The 21,064-nt window shown below is 37.4% G+C and overlaps 1 protein-coding gene across 3 annotated transcripts in view; it reads left to right on the top strand.

Moving 5' to 3' along the window:
* The window catches only part of CTNNA2 (catenin alpha 2), a 1,107,789-nt gene that overhangs the window by 53,254 nt on the left and 1,033,471 nt on the right, over nucleotides 1-21,064 (top strand). Inside the window, exon 2 of one of the 3 annotated variants that reach the window (XM_081101399.1) lies at nucleotides 1,667-1,779. The exons of the other annotated variants lie outside the window; for them this stretch is intronic. Coding sequence (XP_080957525.1) covers nucleotides 1,772-1,779 — 8 coding nt within the window. The 5' untranslated portion in view covers nucleotides 1,667-1,771. The remainder of the gene's footprint in view (nucleotides 1-1,666; nucleotides 1,780-21,064) is intronic. 3 annotated transcript variants of the gene reach the window in all.

Here is a 21,064-nt window from a genome sequence, read left to right as displayed (position 1 = left end):
GCATTAAAAGGAGCTGATATTGGAGTTAGATTGTCAGAGGCTGTTTCCCTACCATGACATTGATTTATACATCTGGTACTTCAGGCTAATTACCTGGAAACTTCTCAATCCAATCGATTTCTAGGCCTTATTCTTTGGAGGTTATGATTTGTGGGATGGCGCCAAGGATCTGGATTTTGATTGTGATATTTTGCCAGGTCTGGGAACTACCAACGTAAGTGAGATATAATGAGGGACTGACCTCATTTTGCTGTGGAAGTTGAGGACTGGGATGCACTCAGGAAATGTGACAGAGAAACAGACGAGGAAACTTGGGAACAAATTATTTCCAAATAGTAGGGAAGACTCAAAGTTGACATGGCTTTTAAACCTGAGGCCGAGAGGATGGTGATGTCTTTGCTGAAGCAGTGTGCTTACTGGTTGTTGACAGACATGATTAATTGCACGATAGATAGACTGAGGGACTGGCCGGATAGGAGGACATCCAGTATCTCAGTCCAGCAGAGGAGAGGATTCCACGGTTGCTTGGAAGTGAGGACAGGACAGAACAGGAGTTAACATGTTAAAAGTTGATTTTTATAAAAGCCTATAATAGTGATTAGGATGATGATGAAAATAGAAATATTACTAATCATTATAAAAATTACCATTTATGTGGCAGCCCATTGCTAAGAAATTTACATACAGTATCTTGTATCATCTTTACAAAAACACTAGGAGAGCCACAATTTACAGAAAAAGAATTGGGACTGTGAGAAGTTAGTTTGCCTGTGATAAAAAATCTAATGAATGCGGAATGTCGGTTTTGGTGACTCCAATGCCTTACTACTCCAAGAAAATCTTTGTGCCTTAGGAACAAAACAATGGATAAAGATCAGCTACAGAATTTTTTTACTTAGTTGAAAGAGAAAATGACAACTTGGAGAAAGAGGTTTTTTGGTGTTGTTGTTTTTTAGCTGTGTCTAATATCTAATGCTTCAGAGAAGTACATTTGTTTCAGAACATGGGAAAATCGACTGGCTTTGGCAGTTTTGGAGTTCATTGGCAACCTCTGCGGTCAGTGAAGTAGAGACAGAAGGAGACAAGTAACAAGATAGAAGTTTGTGTGTAGAGACAATGAGAGGTTGAATGTAGCAGCTCTATCAGCAAGCTGGTAGTTATGGAAAAGAAAGAAAAAGGGCCTTTCTCTGAAAGTTTAGGGTGAACATGTCTGTGCACTTTTAAAATGCAGAAATAGACTTGGTAGAGTCTGTTTGTTATGTAACTCTAAAAGTGGTATTGAAATTGCCTTTTATTCAGGTGGCTGGCTTCGAAGGGTGAGAAAAAACAATTGGAGAAAATGGCAAATGTAGATGGTTGGGTGGGTAATGATGTGCCTTTGTCTCTTTTATACTCTGGTGAGTATGAAGAAAACATGATGGATATTAGGAGGCAAAAGAATGCAGAGCTCCTAAGCCTCTCAATTCCAGAGAATAGAGTGTGACTGTGGTAGCAAAATAATCGTAAGCACACAATTACCTACAGAGCCACAGACAGAAGCTGAATTGTGACTGTATCCTAGCGATGCCTTAACTAGAAAAAAATGTTAACAACGAGCTGTTTACTTACCCTCAGAGCTGGACATTCATCCCAGATTTCATCTTGTATTTTGTTCTGTTGTGCCCAGATTTCAAGATTCCCAAGAACCCCCACAGGGAGCCAGCGAGTCCGATGCAACAGCAAAGAGTCATTCATTTCAAACCTAGGTTTGGCTCCCCTGCCACACTCACCGATGCAACGGTAAGCTCCAGTGGGAGAGAGAGAGAGAGAGAGAGAGAGAGAGAGAGAGAGAGAGAGAGAGAGAGAGAGAGGCCTGATGGGACAGGGGGTTTTAAAGGGGGGTGGAGTGAGGGCAGGAGAGGGGACTGTGGGCCCCGCCGATTGGCCAGGCGCGAGTCGGGTCTTGTTACACAGGATGTGGTCATCTCTCTGGCGTGCACGTCCCTTGATTGTCACTGGTTAGTTTAAAGAAATCCTGGGCGTGGCCAGCAGGGGCCTGGGCTTCCGGGAAGATGGAGGGCGCCGTCCTCGCCCCCCCAAGGGCGAGCTGAGCCCAGGCTCCAGGGGCCAGTCCGGTTGCTGGGGGTCCAGCAGATCGACCAGTTCCAGCCCAGACAGGAAGTCCACGTCCTCCGTCTCGTTCCCGGGGGCGCTGGCGATCGCCTCCTCCTCCATCTCCTCGAGCGAGGGCACGCGCCCCGCCCCGCCGCTGCTGCTGCCTCCGGGGGCAGCGGGCGGGTGGCAGCCTGCGCCGGGCTCCCGCCGTGGGCTGGGGAGTCGGTGCCCGAGGCCGCCAGCAGCGTGGTCAGGCCCCGCGATGACTCGCCCTTTCAGTTCCAAATATTACCTTTTTAATACTATTTTTTTTTTCATTTTTATTGAAATATAATTAACATACCATAAAATTCACCCTTTTACATGTAAAATACAGTAGTTTTAGAATATTTGCAAGGTTGTGGAACCATCACCACTATCTAATTTTTGAACTTTTTTCTAATTCCAAAAAGAGAGCCCCATACTCATTCACAATCACTCTGCATTCCCCTCTCCTGCCAGCCCCACTGCCTGCATAGTGTTTCCATATATTTGCCTATTCTAGACATTTTTATATAAAGGGAATTATACAATATGAGACCTCTTGTGTCTGGTTCCTTTACCTTACCATACTGTTTAAATGCTCATTCATGTTGTAGCGTTTATCAGCATTTCATTTTTTTATGGCTGAATAATATTCTATTCTGTGGATATAGCACACTTTATCCATTGTTCAGTTGATGGACATTGGGCTGTTTCCACCTTGTTATTATTATCAGTAATGCGGCTGTGAATATTAGTGTACAAATATGTTTGTGAACATATGCTTTTAGTTCTCTTGAATATGTGTGTATATACCTAGGAGTAGAATTTTGGTTAGATGATAATTCTTTGTTTAATTTTCGAACAACTACCAAACTATCTTAAAGACAGTGTCCCATTTTACGTTCCCTTCACCAGTGTATGAAGGTTCCAGATTTTCCATATCCTTGCTAACACCTGTTACCTTCCCTCTTTGTGACTAGAGCCATCCTAGTGAGTGTGAAGAGGTATCTCATTTTGGTTTTGATTTGCATTTCTCTACAGACTAATGATATTCAACACCTTTCATGTACTTATTAGCAATTATATGTTTTCTTTGGAGAATGTCTATTCACATAAATCTTTTGCCCATCTTTAATTGAGCTATTTTTTGTTATTGAGTTCTAATAGTTCTTTAGATTTATTTGATAATAGACTATCATATGAAAATATTTGCAAATTTTTCCTTCAATTCTGTCTTTTTACTTTTTGGTGCTATCATCTGAAGCACAGATGTTTAATTTTGATGGAGTCAAATTTCTCTATTTTTTCTTTGTTTGATTATCCTTTTGGTGTCCTAGCTAAGAAACAATAGTCTAGTCCAAAATCATAAAGATTTGCAACTATGCTTTTTCCCAAGGGGTTCATAGTCTTAATGTTATATCTAAACCTTTGATCCATTTTAGTTAATTTTTATATTTGTTGTGAGATAGGGTCTAACTGCATTCTTTGCCATGTGGACTTCTAGCTGTTTCAGTGCTTTTTTGTCTGCAAAAGTCAATTGACCATAAACATAAGGGCCTTTCTCAACTCTCAATTCTATTTCATCAATCAATATGTCTATCTGCATACCAATATCACATTATTTGATTGCAGTGGTTTTGTAGTTTGTATTGAAATAATTTTACCTTTTAATATTAACTACTGTAACATTTTATGAATCCAATTTAAAGTTGGTGTTTTTGCATAATATAATAAAGTAGAATTATCTGCTAATTTATGTTCTTGGTCACCTAGGCTGAAAAGTTGATTTTTTTAAGTCTCCCTGGCTGAAAACTTGATGGGGCTTTGTAGTCTCTGATTTATCTGAATGAAGACAGGGGAAAAGAGCCTACCTGGATCTTACTAGTCTAAAGAGATATTAATGATTATGATCATAGAAAATCTAGAAAAAATAAAGCATTAGTCAGGATTTCACATCTATCATTTGAATATGATTTGTACTATAACTGTACTTAACATTTTTGGGTTTCCTTTTGGACACACATATATAACATGAAAAGAAAAGCTTTGCTGCACTCATATAATCATGTGCATGTGGAACGTGCTGTTGAGCAGCATGTCACTTTCCTTTTATTAATTTGAAAGAGTACCTCTAGATAAATTGCAGATGGATATTAAAACTGGAGTCCTCGCCCTGACTGGTTTGGCTCAGTGGCTAGAACGTCAGCCTACGGACTCAAGGGTCCCAGGTTCGATTTCAGTCAGGGGCATGTACCTTGGTTGCGGGCACATACCCAGTAGGGAGTGTGCAGGAGGCAGCTGATCGATGTTTCTCTCTCATCAATGTTTCTAACTCTCCATCCTTCTCCCTTCCTCTCTGTAAAAAATCAATAAAATATATTTTTAAAAAAACAGCAAAAACCTGGAGTCCTCATGTGATGCTAGAATTGTGTTGCTTCTGTGTACTAATGAACTTATATTATTGAACTTATTTTCTAAGACATGAATGTAACAAATATACAAATAACATATGCACTCACCTACCAACAATATATTTATTCATGGCATAGTACATTGAGTGTGATGAGCGAAGTGCAAATCCAGCTGATATGACCAAGTATGTGATTCGTCATATTTTGAAGACATTGTTTGTCATGCATTTGGAAAAAAAATTCATCTAATAATAGGATCTCTATATTTTTTTCCTTCTCTCAGCATTGTTTTCTTTCATGACTGTGTACATCACACACACATACACACAAAATGTATTCATTATTCTTGTATACTTTATGACTGGATTCAGAGTTCTTTGGTTTGGATAGACACCCACCAAGCTTTAAGTAATAACATGCCCTTTGTCTCTTTAGGACAAAAAATGATTTTTTTAAAACTAAAAGTTGTATTGTACACATAATGGTCAAGACCATACACTACCATTAATTGGTTGTTTTTGAAATTTATTGTGTATGGAAAGGCGTAGTTATACTTTCTCTTAAAATCATTGTTGGTCTCCAATGGGTGTGGTCTATAATCCATGTGTAGGGATTGGGAGAGGGTCCATATTTGGTCAAAACAACCTTATTTTATTCCATGAGGAAAGTAGGAATATAAAATTTGACATTAATTATGTAAATAGTTATTTATACATATAATTTATGAATTTTTGTTTTAAAATCCTGTGCAAAATGTGAACATGTCTTTGAGTCACATATTGTTCTTTATTCCAACTCATCATTATGCTATGTGGAACTCCCCAAGTACGGTGCAACATGTACTTAGTTCTCATTCATTTGAAACAGCATGATTTGCTAAATTACACATTGGTCATTCAAAGTCAGCATATCAGATGCAGTCAGAAGCTGGGTTGAATGGTTTGTTTCTGCTCCCAGCTTAGAGTATGGCCAGTGTTCCTTCCATCATCACAAAGGAGACCATCTCCTGGAGGCATTCCTAGAGCACAGTCTGATGAGACTGCACAGATGGTGATGGTGCAAGAGGCATTTCTTTCCTTCCACCCAGTTTGGTCCTGCTATGTGTAGATTTATATATAAATCACCCACTTTGAACCATCACCTAAAATAGGAATGCAGCTACCCTTGTTATAAGGAGGATACAAAATATGCAGGCTGAGCCAATGTTATAAAAATATCCTATTAGATTTCATTTTTATTGTTTTAATGATGTAATTTTGAACTGTTTTTTAAAATGGGAATCTCAGGTTCTAACTCTGTTCTACTTAAACAGACCATAATATAACATGTATGCTAGTGGAAGCCAGTCTCCAAAAGGTGAATCAACTCTAGTCACTGCTCCCTGACACATTTTAATAGAGCTTCCTTAAAAGACAGACAGAATATTTTTAGCTGGGAGAGGTGAATATGAATGTGTAAGTTCCTCTATGTTTAAATGGAGGAACTTACACATTCTTAGCTTATTTTAGAAATGCTACTCTGTGGACCATGCATATTTGCATTGATTTTCATGGGACACAAGTGAAGTTAATTCACACTTCACCACAGTAGTCTAGGTTCCAACACTTTTTGTTATACCATTTTTAAAAATGGTGAGCTTAGGCTTTTTTCTCAAATGTGCCTAAATTTGGCCTAATATGTGGGGCAATGAGTAGAAAGAGCACCCCAAAAGAGCATCTCCTGGATACTTTTGCATTCCTTAGAATTTTTTTTTTCTACTTTTACTCTGGAGTTCAAACATTATCACTTTATTATGTTAATACTAGAGGCCCGGTGCACGAATTCATGCATGGGTGGGGTCCCTCAGCCTGGCTGGTGATCGGGGCTGATTGGGGCCATCTCATCCAGTCCAAATCGGGGTTGATCGGGGCAGGCCGGGCCAGGGGAGGGACTGCAGGAGATTGGCCGGCTGTGGAAGGTTGGCTGTGGGAGCTCACTGACCACCAGGGGGCAGCTCCTGCATTGAGCATCTGCCCCCTGTTGGTCAGTGTGCATCATAGCAACCAGTTGACCAGTTGTTCGGTTGACCAGTCTTAACGGTTGCTTAGGCATATATATATATATATATATATATATATATATATATAATATATAATATATATAGTGATATTAAAAGCTACTAGTTTATAGGTATTTCCATGTCTTGATGTATTTTTTTTTAGTTGAGCTGTTTAAACCAAGCATTATTTTATTATTTACTTTTTATTTTTTTATTTTCTGCCTCTCCCACTAAAATAGTAAACTCTATAACAGTTGTTCTCAACCTTCTGGCCCTTTAAATACAGTTCCTCATGTTGTGGCCCAACCATAAAATTATTTTCGTCGCTACTTCATAACTGTAATGTTGCTACTGTTATGAATCGTAATGTAAATATCTGATATGCAGGATGGTCTTAGGTGAGACCTGTGAAAGGGTCATTCAACTGCCAAAGGGGTCGCGACCCACAGGTTGAGAACCGCTGCTCTATAAGGTCAGGGACTTGTAGTCATCATAAAGCACCTGGCAGACATACTAAAATGTAAACATTTATCTTGTGAGCAAAGGGAGGCATTCAGGATTTAAGTAGGGGAAGGAACTGATCAGATTCACATGTTTAAAATGCAGATGGGGTTTGGAGAAGGATCTTGGTGGCCTGCTGAGGGAGCATGTCTGGAGGCAGGGAGAGGACTTGGAAAGCTGATAAGAGATGATGGTGGCTTGATTTAAGTGGTAGGTTGGAAAGGCATGGATGAATCTAAACAATATCAAAGTGGTAGAATTATGGGAGTTGGTGCATTACCATGTAAGTGATGCTTGTGAAAGGAGGAATTAGCTGGTGGATACATGTATGAGGAGAAAACACAATGAGTTAAATTAGTTAAACAAGTGCCTGAAGTCTGTCAAAAAGAAATATCAAGTAGATTTTTGGAAATCAGAATCTAGAACTCAGGGGAGAGGTCTGTGCTGGAAATAACAGAATTTATCAGAGCATATATTGATGGCTATGGACAAAGATTTTCCAGAAAAAACATATTAAGAGAAGACTGGAAGACTGAGTGGAGCGTGAGGATTTGTGACATTTATGGAATAAATAGATGAAATAGAGCCCACGAAGACAAAAATGAGGAGAAGCCAGAGAGGTAGGTAGAGAACCAGGCGAGAGGGGTGCTGTGAGAAGAGCATTTTGGGAAGATTGTGGCCAACAGCATCAGGTGATGCACAGGAAGCAAGGAGAAGGAAACATCTATCGGACTTTTATTGAAGGAGCATTTACCAGGGGTCTGTTGTGTGAACGTGGTCTTTAAAAGTTCCAGTTAATGCTAGCCACCAGCCTTCAAAATATGTCATAAAAAAATCTCATTACAGTTAATTCCTGATAACCTAATACAGGTTTTGCCTTCTGACCATTTCTATCTTGTGACATAGAAACCCACACATGAAACCTATATGTTCATGTTGACCAATGTCACCCCAATCAATTTTATAAATAAAATTTGAAAAAAAAATTGAAAGTGCAAAGAAAGACTTTTCCCATGTTGCAGGGAAAACAAAAGATAAATGAAGGGCCATCTTTTCCTTATTCAGGTCCAACTACATAATTCACAGGAAAAACATATTTGTTCCTATGAATAGTTTCATTAACAGAAAAATGAAAATTTTCATTATGTTGCTAACCAGAGCAGTTCTCCACTTTTATTTTCAGGGAAGCCAATCTGCTGTTTATTGAAATTGTACCTCAACATACAGAGACCCAAAAGATGAAATGCTGACACAGTTAAATGATTTCTTTTATTTCACTTTCTTGATGTTGGCTGTGCACAGACAGGCAGTCAGTCGTATGAAAGAGTTATGATGATTTGGATGAAAGAGAACAGAATATTTTGGCATGAAATGATGAGAAAATAACAGGAAAAACTGTACGAAAAATGAAAATCCAATTTTAGTATTATTTTGCTCTCTTTCGTTTGATACTCTGTATAGTGCATACCTGCCCCTTGTGATGAAGTGAAATACTTGTTACCTTGTATTTGAAAACTGAATTCTACTTTAACTTCTTGCCATTAGAACATCTTCTATACTTAAAGTTCTTACAAAAATGACATGTTAAAAACAGAAGTAGCAGCTTTATGATTTGTTCTAAAAATACATGATAAAATTCAAAATGCTCAACAGGGACATGAATCTAAACAAAAAGAAGACACTAGACCCAACAAATACACATTTGGATAAATATATAGGAAAGACATAACAAATTTCCTAAAGTAGCTACTTTTTAAACCAAAGTCGAGGACAAGAAAACTCAGTTGGAAAAGAAAACTTATTTGGCTACAGTATCTTGACAATTTAAAGAGCTTTGCGATTCCATGAGGCCAGTTTTATAAAGTCCTACTGCTCTTTCCTTTTTTGAAGTTATCATTTGTCACCCATTCTCTTTGCCAAATGGATTTCTTCGCTTCTCTAAAAGATGGAATTTTCCTTGATTTTCTTATAAACCTTAATCTGGCAATTGTAGGTATTTTACAGCATTTTAAATCTGTGTCCACACTTACTGGGTATATGGTTAAGTGTGACGAAAGCATGCTAGTCTACTTGACTTTACCTGAGGAGGCCTTTCAGTTTCACATTCTGTTCCATTGCTCAAGCAGGAAGGCCTTTCTTCCTCAACTACCTTCCCCTTCTCATTTCCACATGGCCAAAAAGGGAAGGAACAGCTCAGCTGTTCTTGCCCCTATTAGCCTTCACCTTTCATCCCAGTCAAGTAGAGGCAGAGTTTGGGAGAATCCCTGAAGCCTTTGGCTGTTCCTGATGGGAATGCCACGGCCACGGCAGGTGATCCACGGCTCCGTGTATTTCACAACACAGCATCCTGGGAAGAAGTCGAATCCGGCCATGACTCTTCAACCCCCAATGTTTAGGCTTTGAGGGGCAATACCAACTGGAGCCTCTAACTGTGGACGGAACGAATAGTTTGCAGTTGAGAGGGACAGCCCGGAAATATTAACTGAGCCAGAGAAGACTGGACTGTTCTTAGAAGATGCCTGCAGACGTTGTGGGTCAGGCGTTACACACCCTGACCTCAGAGAAGACACCAGATCTTCTTTCTTTTCAGACATCATATTAACACTTCTTATACTATCCCACTTATGTATAGTAGGTTGGTCAATTCTTAGCGCACCTTATAAATTGTCTTCATAGTCATGTTCTTGTCCTAGTCTTCTTTGCGTCTGTTCCTCAATATAATGCCTGGCTCATCATAAGTGCTAAATAAGTATTTATTTCATTTATTAAATGTTGAACCCATTTTATATTTAAGTAAGACATACTGACATTTCTAATTTTATACCAAAAATTCATTCATTTAATCACTTATTTTTAAAACGGCTTTCTATGTCTTGAGAAATAATGCAAAAAACAAAATTATTGCTTATTTTACCATCTAGAGCAGAGATTCTCAACCTGTGGGTTGTGACCCCTTTGGGGGGTCGAACGACCCTTTCACAGGGGTCGCCTAAGACCATCGGAAAACACATATATAATTACACATTGTTTTTGTGATTAATCACTATGTTTTAATTATGTTCAATTTGTAACAATGAAAATACATCCTGCATATCAGATATTTACATTACGATTCATAACAGTAGCAAAATTACAGTTATGAAGTAGCAACGAAAATAATTTTATGATTGGGGGTCACCACAACATGAGGAACTGTATTAAAGGGTCGCGGCATTAGGAAGGTTGAGAACCACGGATCCAGAGGAAAAGGAAAATAGTAAGGGATTGCCACAGTTGTGTTGGGTCTGTTGGAAGGTTTATGCACAGTGCATTATGGGGGCCCTTAGGGGAATAGTGACTCGGAGAGGTTAAGGAGTCGATTTCAGCTAAGTTGACGAATGAGCAGGGGTCTGCCTGGAAGGTCGTGGGTATGAATGCATGTGAATGTGGCAGAAATGGTGCAGTAGGTGAATGTACTGGGGACTGAGAAAAGGTAGGAGCGAGCAAAGGCAGAGCAGGGTCAGATCCTGGCAGCATGCCATACTAACGAATATGAGAAGCACTGAAGGATTTATGAAGGGGCTCAAGTGCATTTTTTTTTTGTTCTTCTCTGCTTCATCTTTCACCTAATTTTTGATGTGCCATCTCATGTGCCCTCCTAGGAAACTATTAGGTCTTAGAACATTAAGCCATCCAGGAATTGATGGAGGACTTGATACCCTTGCCACTTCATGGTTGGGTCTGCGCTGGAAACTCCACTTCTCTATTCAGTATCTCTTTGGGCAGATTTAAATTCAGTATCTGTTAGCCTTAAGCAACAGACATACACTGAGACTTCTTTTTTAATCTATTTATATAAAACATAATTACTTCTCATTCCAAAGCTCTTTCAGATTTGAACATAGTGATATTTATTGTGGGACTACCTAGACCATAAGTTTTAAAAACACATTTTATTACCTTCTAAATTAAGACAGCTGAACTAAAACGTGACGATGGCTTATAATGACTAGTTAAATTGCAGTAATGTCCTCCTCAACACAGTAAATTGAAATCATTATGTACCATCCTCACATTATAACAGAATTACCTTATAAGGCTTAGAGATTTTATTCTACATCTTGACTCATAAAAGTGTTCAACCAGGGCTTTCATGTAATGAATAAATTTATATTTAAATGTTAATGATATCGCTATTTATAATTAAGGACAAAACTTCAGGGTTTTCACAGTCATCCTTTTCTCCTGGAATCTAAAGAAAGGTAGATTTACTTTAACATTCATTGGTATTCTGATATTTTATTCTTCATGAAATTTTAATGATCCAGAATAATATATGAAATCTTGCTATATCGGTTTCAAGTTATGCTAGATGGATGTTGCAATGACACAGGGCATATAGATGTCCGTTCTAATCTATTATTTCTTGAGGGTCTTCTGGAAAATAGTTCAGTCACTATCTTCAGTGCATCAGTTCAATATTTTATTCCCCTAGTAGTTGGTTTTTCTTCTGATGAGATAACTAGTATCTCTTAAGCATCCTCTGGGTAAGGTCTTAGTATCACAATCCCAGGTGTTTAGTACCCAGAAATAATTTTTCTTTTACACATTTCAAAGATATGTGATGAAATATCCTTGTTGGAGCCTTTGTAAACATGAAAAAGAATTTTTTAAAACAAATAATTGCTGTTTAAAATTGTATCATCCAACTTGGATAATTCAGAACTTGGATGAAATTTATTGATTGCCACCTGCCAGCATAGAAGAGTATGACAATATTTGTAGACCCCACTGGAAATACTTCAGGTGTTAGATGTAGAATTCAAACCACTTTTATTGTTGAAAAAGTGAGAAGTTTTGACAGTAAATTTCACTGGTAGCAAGTTCATTGAAGTACACTTCAGAATGCTAATTAGATATAAATATGTAAAATGATAATGGTTCACTATATGTTTAATAAGTGAAAAAAGATATAGAGATAATAGTGGATTAAATTTGAACATGAATTAGTCAACTCTTTTCTCTTGCATAAAATGTGTAACTGGTATATGAAGTACAAGCAGAACTACAAGGAAAATGAAACAAGATAATGCTTCCCTCAGGAGGCCAATGAATTAATGAAAAAAAGAAAGAAATGTAAACGATCCTAGCTATAAAATATTGTTTTCATTCATACTCAGAGGTAATTTGCCTACTGTTGAGTGCCTCTGTGTGACTGGTTGAAAGGACCAAATGTTACATGATTCTGCACTATTGTATATTGGCACTGATAACAACCCAGTTCACTCTCTTCTGAGCTGTCTTCCTGATGAATAGCATGGGGAACTATAGGGCATAAATCATTAGAAGCACTTGACTCTAGAGGATTATGCATCATCATATGCTTCTTGATTTTTTGGCTTAAATTATTTCCACATTTTAAAAGACATTGGACCTGCTTTTTTATTTTCTTTTGGAGTGGTCAGTAATAGAGGTCTCACCTTGGAAATTATATCTTGTAGCCATGCAAGCTTTAAACTTTTAATTGTCTCCGGCTGCCCACACTCCCACCCTTATTAACCTATTCAGTCTGTTACACGGAATTTTAATTTCAGAACTGAAAAGGAACCTTGGAGGTCATATAGTTAATTTCACCCTGAGATAGGAATCCCCTTTACAAGATCTGTGATGAATATCCAGACTGTGTTTCCAATACCTGATAACTTACTAAGGCCTTCCAAATCTTCCTTCCTGATATTTTGCCTGTCCCTTTCTTTTTGTCCTTTCAGCTTTTAACCTGATTTTGATCATCATCATGCCTGATGTCTACAAATAGCCGCCGGACTGATCTTTCTCCTCTTCTGTTTTCCTTTCCTAGAATATCTTTACACCGCCGTCTGAATAAAATTTCTAAAACACTTTACTTTGATCATATGGATACCTGACACAGAAACCTTCAGTAATGCCCTGTCGCCTGCAGGATAAATTTGGAACTCATTAACTTGAAATGATCTGGCCCTGACAAAAAATTCTGTTTTACGTCATCGCTTTCAGCTTCCCCAGTCCACCCTTTGAGCTTAGTTGGTCTACTCACTTTGAATGAAACTATTGTTCTTGTTGCTGTTTCCCTTGCCTCTTCTCCTTCACTTCTACCCTCTTCAGGACTACCTATACTTAAAAAAATGTTTAAATTAAATGTATTGGGGTGACATTCGTTAATAAAACTATATAGGTTTCAAGTGTACAATTCTATAATATATCATCTGTATATTGCATTGTGTGTTTCCCACCCAAAGTCACATCTCCTTCTCTCTCTCATATATATATATATATATATATATATATATATATATATATATATATAAATTTGTTGTTGTTGTTGATTTCAGAGAGGAAGGGAGAGGGAGAGATAGATAGAAACATCAATGATCAGAGAGAATCATTGATCAGCTGCCTCCCACACACCCCCTACTGGGGATTTAGCCTGCAACCCCAGGCATGTGCCTCCACCAGGAATCGAACCGCAACCTCCTGGTTCATAGGTTGACACTCAACCGCTGAGCCACACCTGCTGGGCCATCGCCATATATTTGACCACCTTTACGGCCTCCCCACCTGCCTTTCCCTCTGGTAACCACCATACTGCTGTCTGTGTCTATGAGTTTTTGTTTATTTTGTTTATTCATTTGTTGCTTTCAGTTTTATATTCCACATGAGTGAAGTCATATGGTTCTTCACTTTTTGCATCTGATTTATTTCACTGAGCATGATAGTCTCAAGATCCATCCATGTTGTCACAAATGGCAGTATTTCATTTATTGTTATGGCTGAGGAGTATATCATTGTATATATGTACCACATCTTTTAAAAAAAGTATATTTTTGTTGATTGTTAGAGAGGAAGGGAGAGGGAGAGAGAGATAGAAACATCAATGATGCGAGAATCATTGATTGGCTGCCTCCTGCATGCCCCCCATTAGGTATCGCAATCTGGGCATGTGCCTACCTGGGAATCTAACTGTGACCTCCTAGTTTATAGGTCAACACTCAATCACTGAGCCACTCGGCTGGGCCATTTACCACTTCTTCGTTATCCAATCATTTGTGGAAGGACACTTTGGTTGTGTCCCCGTCTCGGCCCCTGTAATTAATACTGCAATGAACATATGGGTGCATATTTCTTTACAAATAAATGTTTTCAATTTTTTTGGGGGGGGTAGATACCCAGAAGGGGGATTGCTGAGTCATATGGTAACTCTACTCTTAATTTTTTGAGGAACCCTGATACTGTTTTCCATAGTGGTGTACCAGTTCACATTCCTACCAGCAGTATATGAGGGTTCCTTTTTCTCCACAATCTCTCCAACACTTGTTATTTCTTGTCTTGTTGATAATAGTATCTTAACAGGGGTGAGGTGGTATCTCATTGTAGTTTTGATTTGCATTTCCTTAATTGCTAGAGAGGTTGATCATCTTTTCATTACCTGGTGACCATTTGTATGTCTTCTTGGGAGAGGTGTCTGGTTATGTCCTCTGCACATTTTTAAATTGGATTTTTTGGGGGGTGTTGAGTTGTCTGAGTTCTTTATATACCCCCTTTTTAGAGCCCTTGTTGGAGCTGTTATTTGCAAATTTTAAGACCTAAGTGAGTCCTTCTCTTCCATAGCTCACTCCCAACCACTGACGTGCTGCGTGCCATTTCCTTTACTGAATTGCAAGGGTGCCCATTTTCAGCCTCATTCATTTGGTGCTTAATCATGAGCTAACTTGTGACAGCTCTCATATTGTTATATTGAACTGTAATTTTTCTTTTGTATTGATGTTTAATTTTTCACATTTTAAAACTTGGCTTTCCTCCACATTTACTTTATGAGATGATATGGTGTAGAGCAGGTGGTTTTTAAACTCTATTCCACCAAACCTAAGGGATTCCTAAAAATCCCAATGGGGCAGGAAGTGAGCAGACTGGGACTTGTGGTTCCCACCAGCTTCAACCTGAACATCGCTGCTTTGATATGTTTTTATGCCAAACTTCTGCATTTGATTACTTTTTAGAAAAGCTTTGAGACTAAAGATACTTGAAAACTATGGATGTGGATAGGAGCCCAGACTTGGGATAAAGAGACTGGGTTTTAACCCATACCTGCCCTCTGTATTAATTCCCTCGTTTAAAAAATTATATGGTCACTTAACCGGTTTGGCTCAGTGGATAGAGCGTCAGCCTGTGGACTCAAGGGTCCCAGGTTCAATTCCAGTCAAGGGCATGTACCTCGGTTGCGGGCACGTTCCTGGTGGGGAGTGTGCAGGAGGCAGCTGATCGATGTTTCTCTCTCATCGATGTTTCTGACTCTCTATCCCTCTTCCTTCCTCTCTGTAAAAAATCAATAAAATATATTTTAAAAAAATTATATGGTCAATATATATCGCCTTATATCCCTTCCACTGTAAAAGTCTCCGATGCAAAAAAAAAAACCTTCATTGACATAGTGACACTTAATTAATTTTTAATTAAAGTTTATGGAAAGGTTATTTATTTAGGCAGTTCTATTATGAAGTTGCTTACAGTTTTTAGTTGCTGTTATGGCCAGAATGTTTCACATATGGCATATTAATTAAATGATAATTAAATGTGAAAAAGGTAAATGATGTTTTACTCTTTCCTTTTGATCAAACCATACATGGCATTTGTTTGCCTATTGCTCCTTGGGGCTACTTGTAAACTTCTCATTATCATCAGACCAGCAAAACCTTCCGTAAACTTTAAAACACTAAGAAAATTATCTCCAGTCCCTACAGAATTTTTTAAAAAAATGACTGTTGGGTGTATAAGCAGTTTAAAAACATGAAGGCTAAATCTGTATAAAACCATGGAATGTCATTTCTTATCAAAGTTTTTTCCAATATCTTTTTCAAAGTAGGAGGCCCCTGTAAAAATAGGTGCTGTGCTTATGTAAAGCAGACAAGAGATATCTTGCTTATTTTACTTGTCCTTAACCTCAGATGTGCAAATATTTAAGGACATCAGTAGTTGGCATCAACACAGCATTCGGTTTGAAAAATGGAAGAATTTAAAGCCTGACATATACCTCAGCTGAAGTCTGTGAGGAAGTTACAACTTGACCAAAAAATGTAGCCATAGTGAAACAGATCAAAGCGTGAACATCAGCGGATACCAGCAGCAGGTTTTTTAGCAAGTTTCAGCCACACACCAGAGTCTGCAGACAAGGGACAAAGATTTTCACCAAGTTAAACAAAGAATCAAGACTTTTCTAATTCCTCTTTAAATTTCTATTTTAAGAAATGAGACAGAAAACTATGAACACAGTAAGATATTAGAATAGCAAGTCTTCTGTGTACAACTTTAGCATAAGATGTTTAAATTGGTCATGAAGAATAGTATCCTTCACGTCACACCAAAAAAGGGCCCGTGTTTTCCCTGTTGATAGTAGTATGAATTGGTGTTATAAGTGCTTCCGCTGCTGGTGCCGGCATTTGTTACAGCAGCATCCCACCAGGAATTTTTGGGTGTCTCTTAAGCCGTGTGGATCGCCTTGAAATTCAAATAAATATCCTTGCTGCTCACCATTTGCACTTTCTTCTCTAGCAAATTTGTCTTGTTTATGAATAGAATTATGGAGACATGGCTGACAACCTGCTTATTGACGATAACTTCAAAAATGCTTATCGTTACTGTAAGGTAATTGGCCAGTCTATCTTCCATAAGCATTCTGGTGAAATTGGCTTTGTGAAAACAAGGAATCATTGGTGGCATACTCTGGAAAGAAGCATTTAAACCAGGGTTTCCTTTTTGGTCTTTGATCACCTATAGCTGACATTTTAAAAGGGGTATAGTAATTTCAAACTTCTGCTTATGACTATTTTGTAGGTGTTCTGACAAGTAGAATGTCTTCTTGTTATGGCCTGTAACTGGCTCACCACACTCCTCTTTTATCAGTGGCAGGTTGCTTCCTGTGCACCGATCTGAATGTACCCAGGCTGTTCCAGGGGTTCTGTATGCTTCTATCTGCTCAGAGGCTCTTGTAGAAGCATGATATTGAAACCTAAAGCCAAAAACCTGGCATTTTCACTATTCTCTCAGCTGCCATGATTGACCTGGTGTCAAATGTCATCATCTTGTCTCCATTGAGTTGGTTTGAATTACCTCCCTAAAAACCATGGAGCTTCTCTTGAAATCTACCAGTCCCCATATATCTTTGACCATGTTATATTGGGTGGAACTCCTCACAGGCCCTTCTCAAGTCCTGCCCATGGATGATCTATGTAGGTTTCAGGAAGGTGCACTTGCCTGTGTTGCTGTGCCCAGCAGCAAGATTTTTACAACCTGCTTCAAGTAGGTCTTACTTTTCCCAGGACAAACAGGTACCCATCTCCTTGCACTTCTGCTACTCGTCAGCTTTACCTCCCATGACCACACAGCTGAGTAAGTGTATCAGTAGCGCCGCGAGATGGGAAGTCCTGATGCTTTATTTTTTACTCCAAAATACTAACACTGTCAAGTCTGCTTGGAATGTAGTCCCATAGCATCTGTTTTGAAGTAAAAGATCTGGAATTGAATCCTGGGGAATCCTGGCCAAATTACTTCACTTAAATTTATTGAATCTTAATTTCCTCATTTCCACAATAAAGATTACTAGAACTCTCTCTCAGGATTGCTGTGAACAACACATGAGAACATTAGTCGAAAGTGGTTAGGCCAGTGCTTGGCACTTACGTGTCCTTTCTCTTCTCAGTAATTATGCTTTTTCTAAAATGACTTACTTATGAATGACTTTGGACTCCCCCCCCACCCAACTAATCAACACTTAAAACATGAAATTTTGTCACCATGCAGTCTCTGAAAACATTTTTAAATGAAATTAAAAATTTGTTAGTAGTGGCAATTTCAATGTAATAAATTGCCAATAAAGATACTTAGATGCCTAGTTCTATTTGCTATGTTAAAAAAAAAAAAAATCAACCCCATTTACCTGGGAGAAAGGAAAGGAATTTATTAAAGGAATAAACTAGAATTTATAGGGAATGCACACTTATTTTTTATATTTTGTTTTGGGTATTGGTTACCGTCAGTGTATACAATGTTCAAAATCCAACATATTAAATATCTATGCTTTTTGTTACTTATCCCTTAATTTAATGAAGCACCCACATTACTTTACATATTATTCTAAAAGGTATACCACCTGCCTTAATTTGACTCCAGTTAGAGTCCAGAGCAAAATGACCAGGCGTGATATATCTGAAATTAAATTTATGGGATGTGCATGCTCATTGATAGATGATGTAGTTCATTTTTAGTGTTTGCTTTCCCCTTATGCTTCCACCTACAACTTCAACAGCCCTTGAGCCTGTTGTAAAATATGTAGGTCAGTTATTTATAGAGTTTAAATAAAAAACCTTAGGCATTTAAACTTACTATTAAAGCAAATTATAATATTTCATTCATAAATGAAGATCAGAGATATCCTTGTACTCTATAAGGCAGTACTTTATTATGCATCGTGTAGGAAAGAAATGCCTACTAAAAACTATTAAAGCATAACTTCCACTTAAACTCATTTTACTTAAGTTAGTGAAAATGTGCATGTACAAGTTTGTAGCCACGTTCTTCATGTAAGTTTTATATTTTAAGCCTTCGTTAAGCTTGTATGAGTTCATTATTTTCCTTTTTGATCTTAATCCAGCTCAATTTTAAATGCTCATGTGAAAGGCATAGTAAACTTACTTAACGCACATAGATAGTATTAATCTATTATTGGCACCCAGAAGTTCTTATACTTGGTCTTCATTGTAGGTTTATGGCTTACCACCTCTAAGTAGTTATAAATTGTTTAATGCTTTCTTCGTTCTTTGAAGCAATGATGTATTTTTAGTTTAATTTCATTTACTTTTTTTCAGATATTTTCCAATATTACATTAAGGATATTTAATTACATCAATAGATATTTAGGGATTTTGTTTGTTTTGACATGTTTCATAAGTACATTGATTAATAACAGACAAAGATGTAGTTTTCATTTAGAAAAGTAATTTTAGGTCATTTTGCAATGGTATGATGAGATATTGGAAAATAAGTGACATTTGCTCTTTTAAGATGAAGGAAGACTATTACAAATTAATTCAGGCCTGAAGAAGTTACAAAACATAAAGTAAATTATGTAATATTTTGATTAATTGGCATGGAGAATTCTTTTATCCATTTTAAAACATTTATTGTAGGTATTTCCTAAATTATTTAAGTTTATTATTTACTATTTTTTACAGCAAAATTATTTCTTATTTTTAATTGCATCAATTGGGGTGACATTAATTAGTCAAATTATGTAGGTTTTAAGTATACAATTCTGTAATACATAATTTGTATATTGTAATTATTTTAAAAAACTAATTAATTTTGTGCTTTAAAATAACATTGACTTTTTCTCATGATTTTGAAATCCACTTAGGTCAGGTATATAAAAGTAAGTGGTATTTTAAGGTGTTACCAATTCAGTGGTGCCGGTACCATGTGTTTATGACAGTTTTGCTTCATGTAATCACGCTGATCTGAATACATTTGCTTTTCTAAAAATGGAAGATTCCAAGTTTAATTCATTCCCTATGTTTAGACAGGTGATAGTGTACCTTTTAATGTAAATAATAACTTCTTATAAATTCAGACAATACATGTAAGAGAAAATGTTTGAACAAATTATGTAAACAAAGCTTAGACATACTAACGTTGTCACTACCTTCAGTCATGAGTTGTCATTGTGTTGTGAATAGCTACCGCATGGACATCCTATGTGCAAAGGTGGGCCCATCTTACTGGAAATTGTAAATGAATGAGAGATACTCCAATACTTATTAGCAGCATCTCAGTAGCTCCATAACTAGAAGTGCATATTTCCTTACTTATTTTGCTTTATAAATTTCCTGGTTAAACATTTTGGGCTTCTTACTTTTAGGCCATTTGTCTTTTTCTAATTAAAATATAGAGTTTCATTATGTTTTCAAGAGAATACTACTTTCTCTGTTGTATGAAGTTTAAATATTTTCTCTCTGTGTATAGCCTGCCATTTTATTATTAAATTGGGTTTTTTGAAAATAATGCTTTTAGGATAGTTAATTCATCATTGTTTTAAATCAAATTTTGTGAGTTCCTTTTTTTCAGGAGAGGGGATCTTGTTTAGGAAGCCTCTTTTAATCTTTAGTACAGAACAATATTCTATGTTTTCTTTAAGTTTAAAAAATTTATCTTCTATCTATCATTTGTCTAGCATATGTTTTTATGAATGGGTGAGATAGGAATGTAATTATGTTTTTATGGTATGGATAACCGATTGCCCCGGTAGCGTTAGTAATCTGTCTTCTCCTAGCTCATATGCCACCCACCCTCTGCTTGGTATTGACTTTCATACAATACAGGTCTGTTCCTGTGCTGTGTTCTGTCCTGGTCTGTTTGACAGTCTTTTACCTTAATTGTCAACTTATATTAAACCTTAGTATCTATATAACAGACTCTTGTATTTAATCTTCCCACCTGGTACATACTTTCCTTCCTTTCAGTCTTCTTGTGTTTTAAATGTGTCCTGATTGTTTTTTTTTATTGTTTTTTTTTTTTTTTTAGAATTCTATTAATTTTATAATTGGATACCAGGGTGTGCCATATGTGGTCGTGCTGGTATGTCTTGAGGCCCTGGGTCTCCCTCTTGACCACAGAGATTCACTCCTTTTTTAAGGTCTTAGCTTTTACTTAAAGGTGCTTACAGGGCCGATTAGACATCTGGACTCCTCCATCTGTGGGGCAGACTCATATAATATTTCCTTCTTCCTCCCTATGTCTTTCAAATTAAAATATTTTCTAATGACTAGGCTTTTACAACAGAAACCTCTTTGTTTGGGGTGAGGTCAGAACGATATGGTTTAACCTCCAAATCTTTGGCTGTTCTTCAGCATCAAGGAAGGAAATTTCTTCTGAACAAAGTTGTCACAAGCTTGTAGGTCATCTGATACTGGAGACTGAAAATGTAATGGCAAGT

Source organism: Myotis nattereri (assembly GCF_964212035.1).
Source record: "Myotis nattereri genome assembly, chromosome: 10".
NCBI lineage: Eukaryota > Metazoa > Chordata > Mammalia > Chiroptera > Vespertilionidae > Myotis > Myotis nattereri.
Note: the sequence above shows the minus strand (reverse complement) of the source record. Positions and strands in the feature narration are given on the sequence as shown.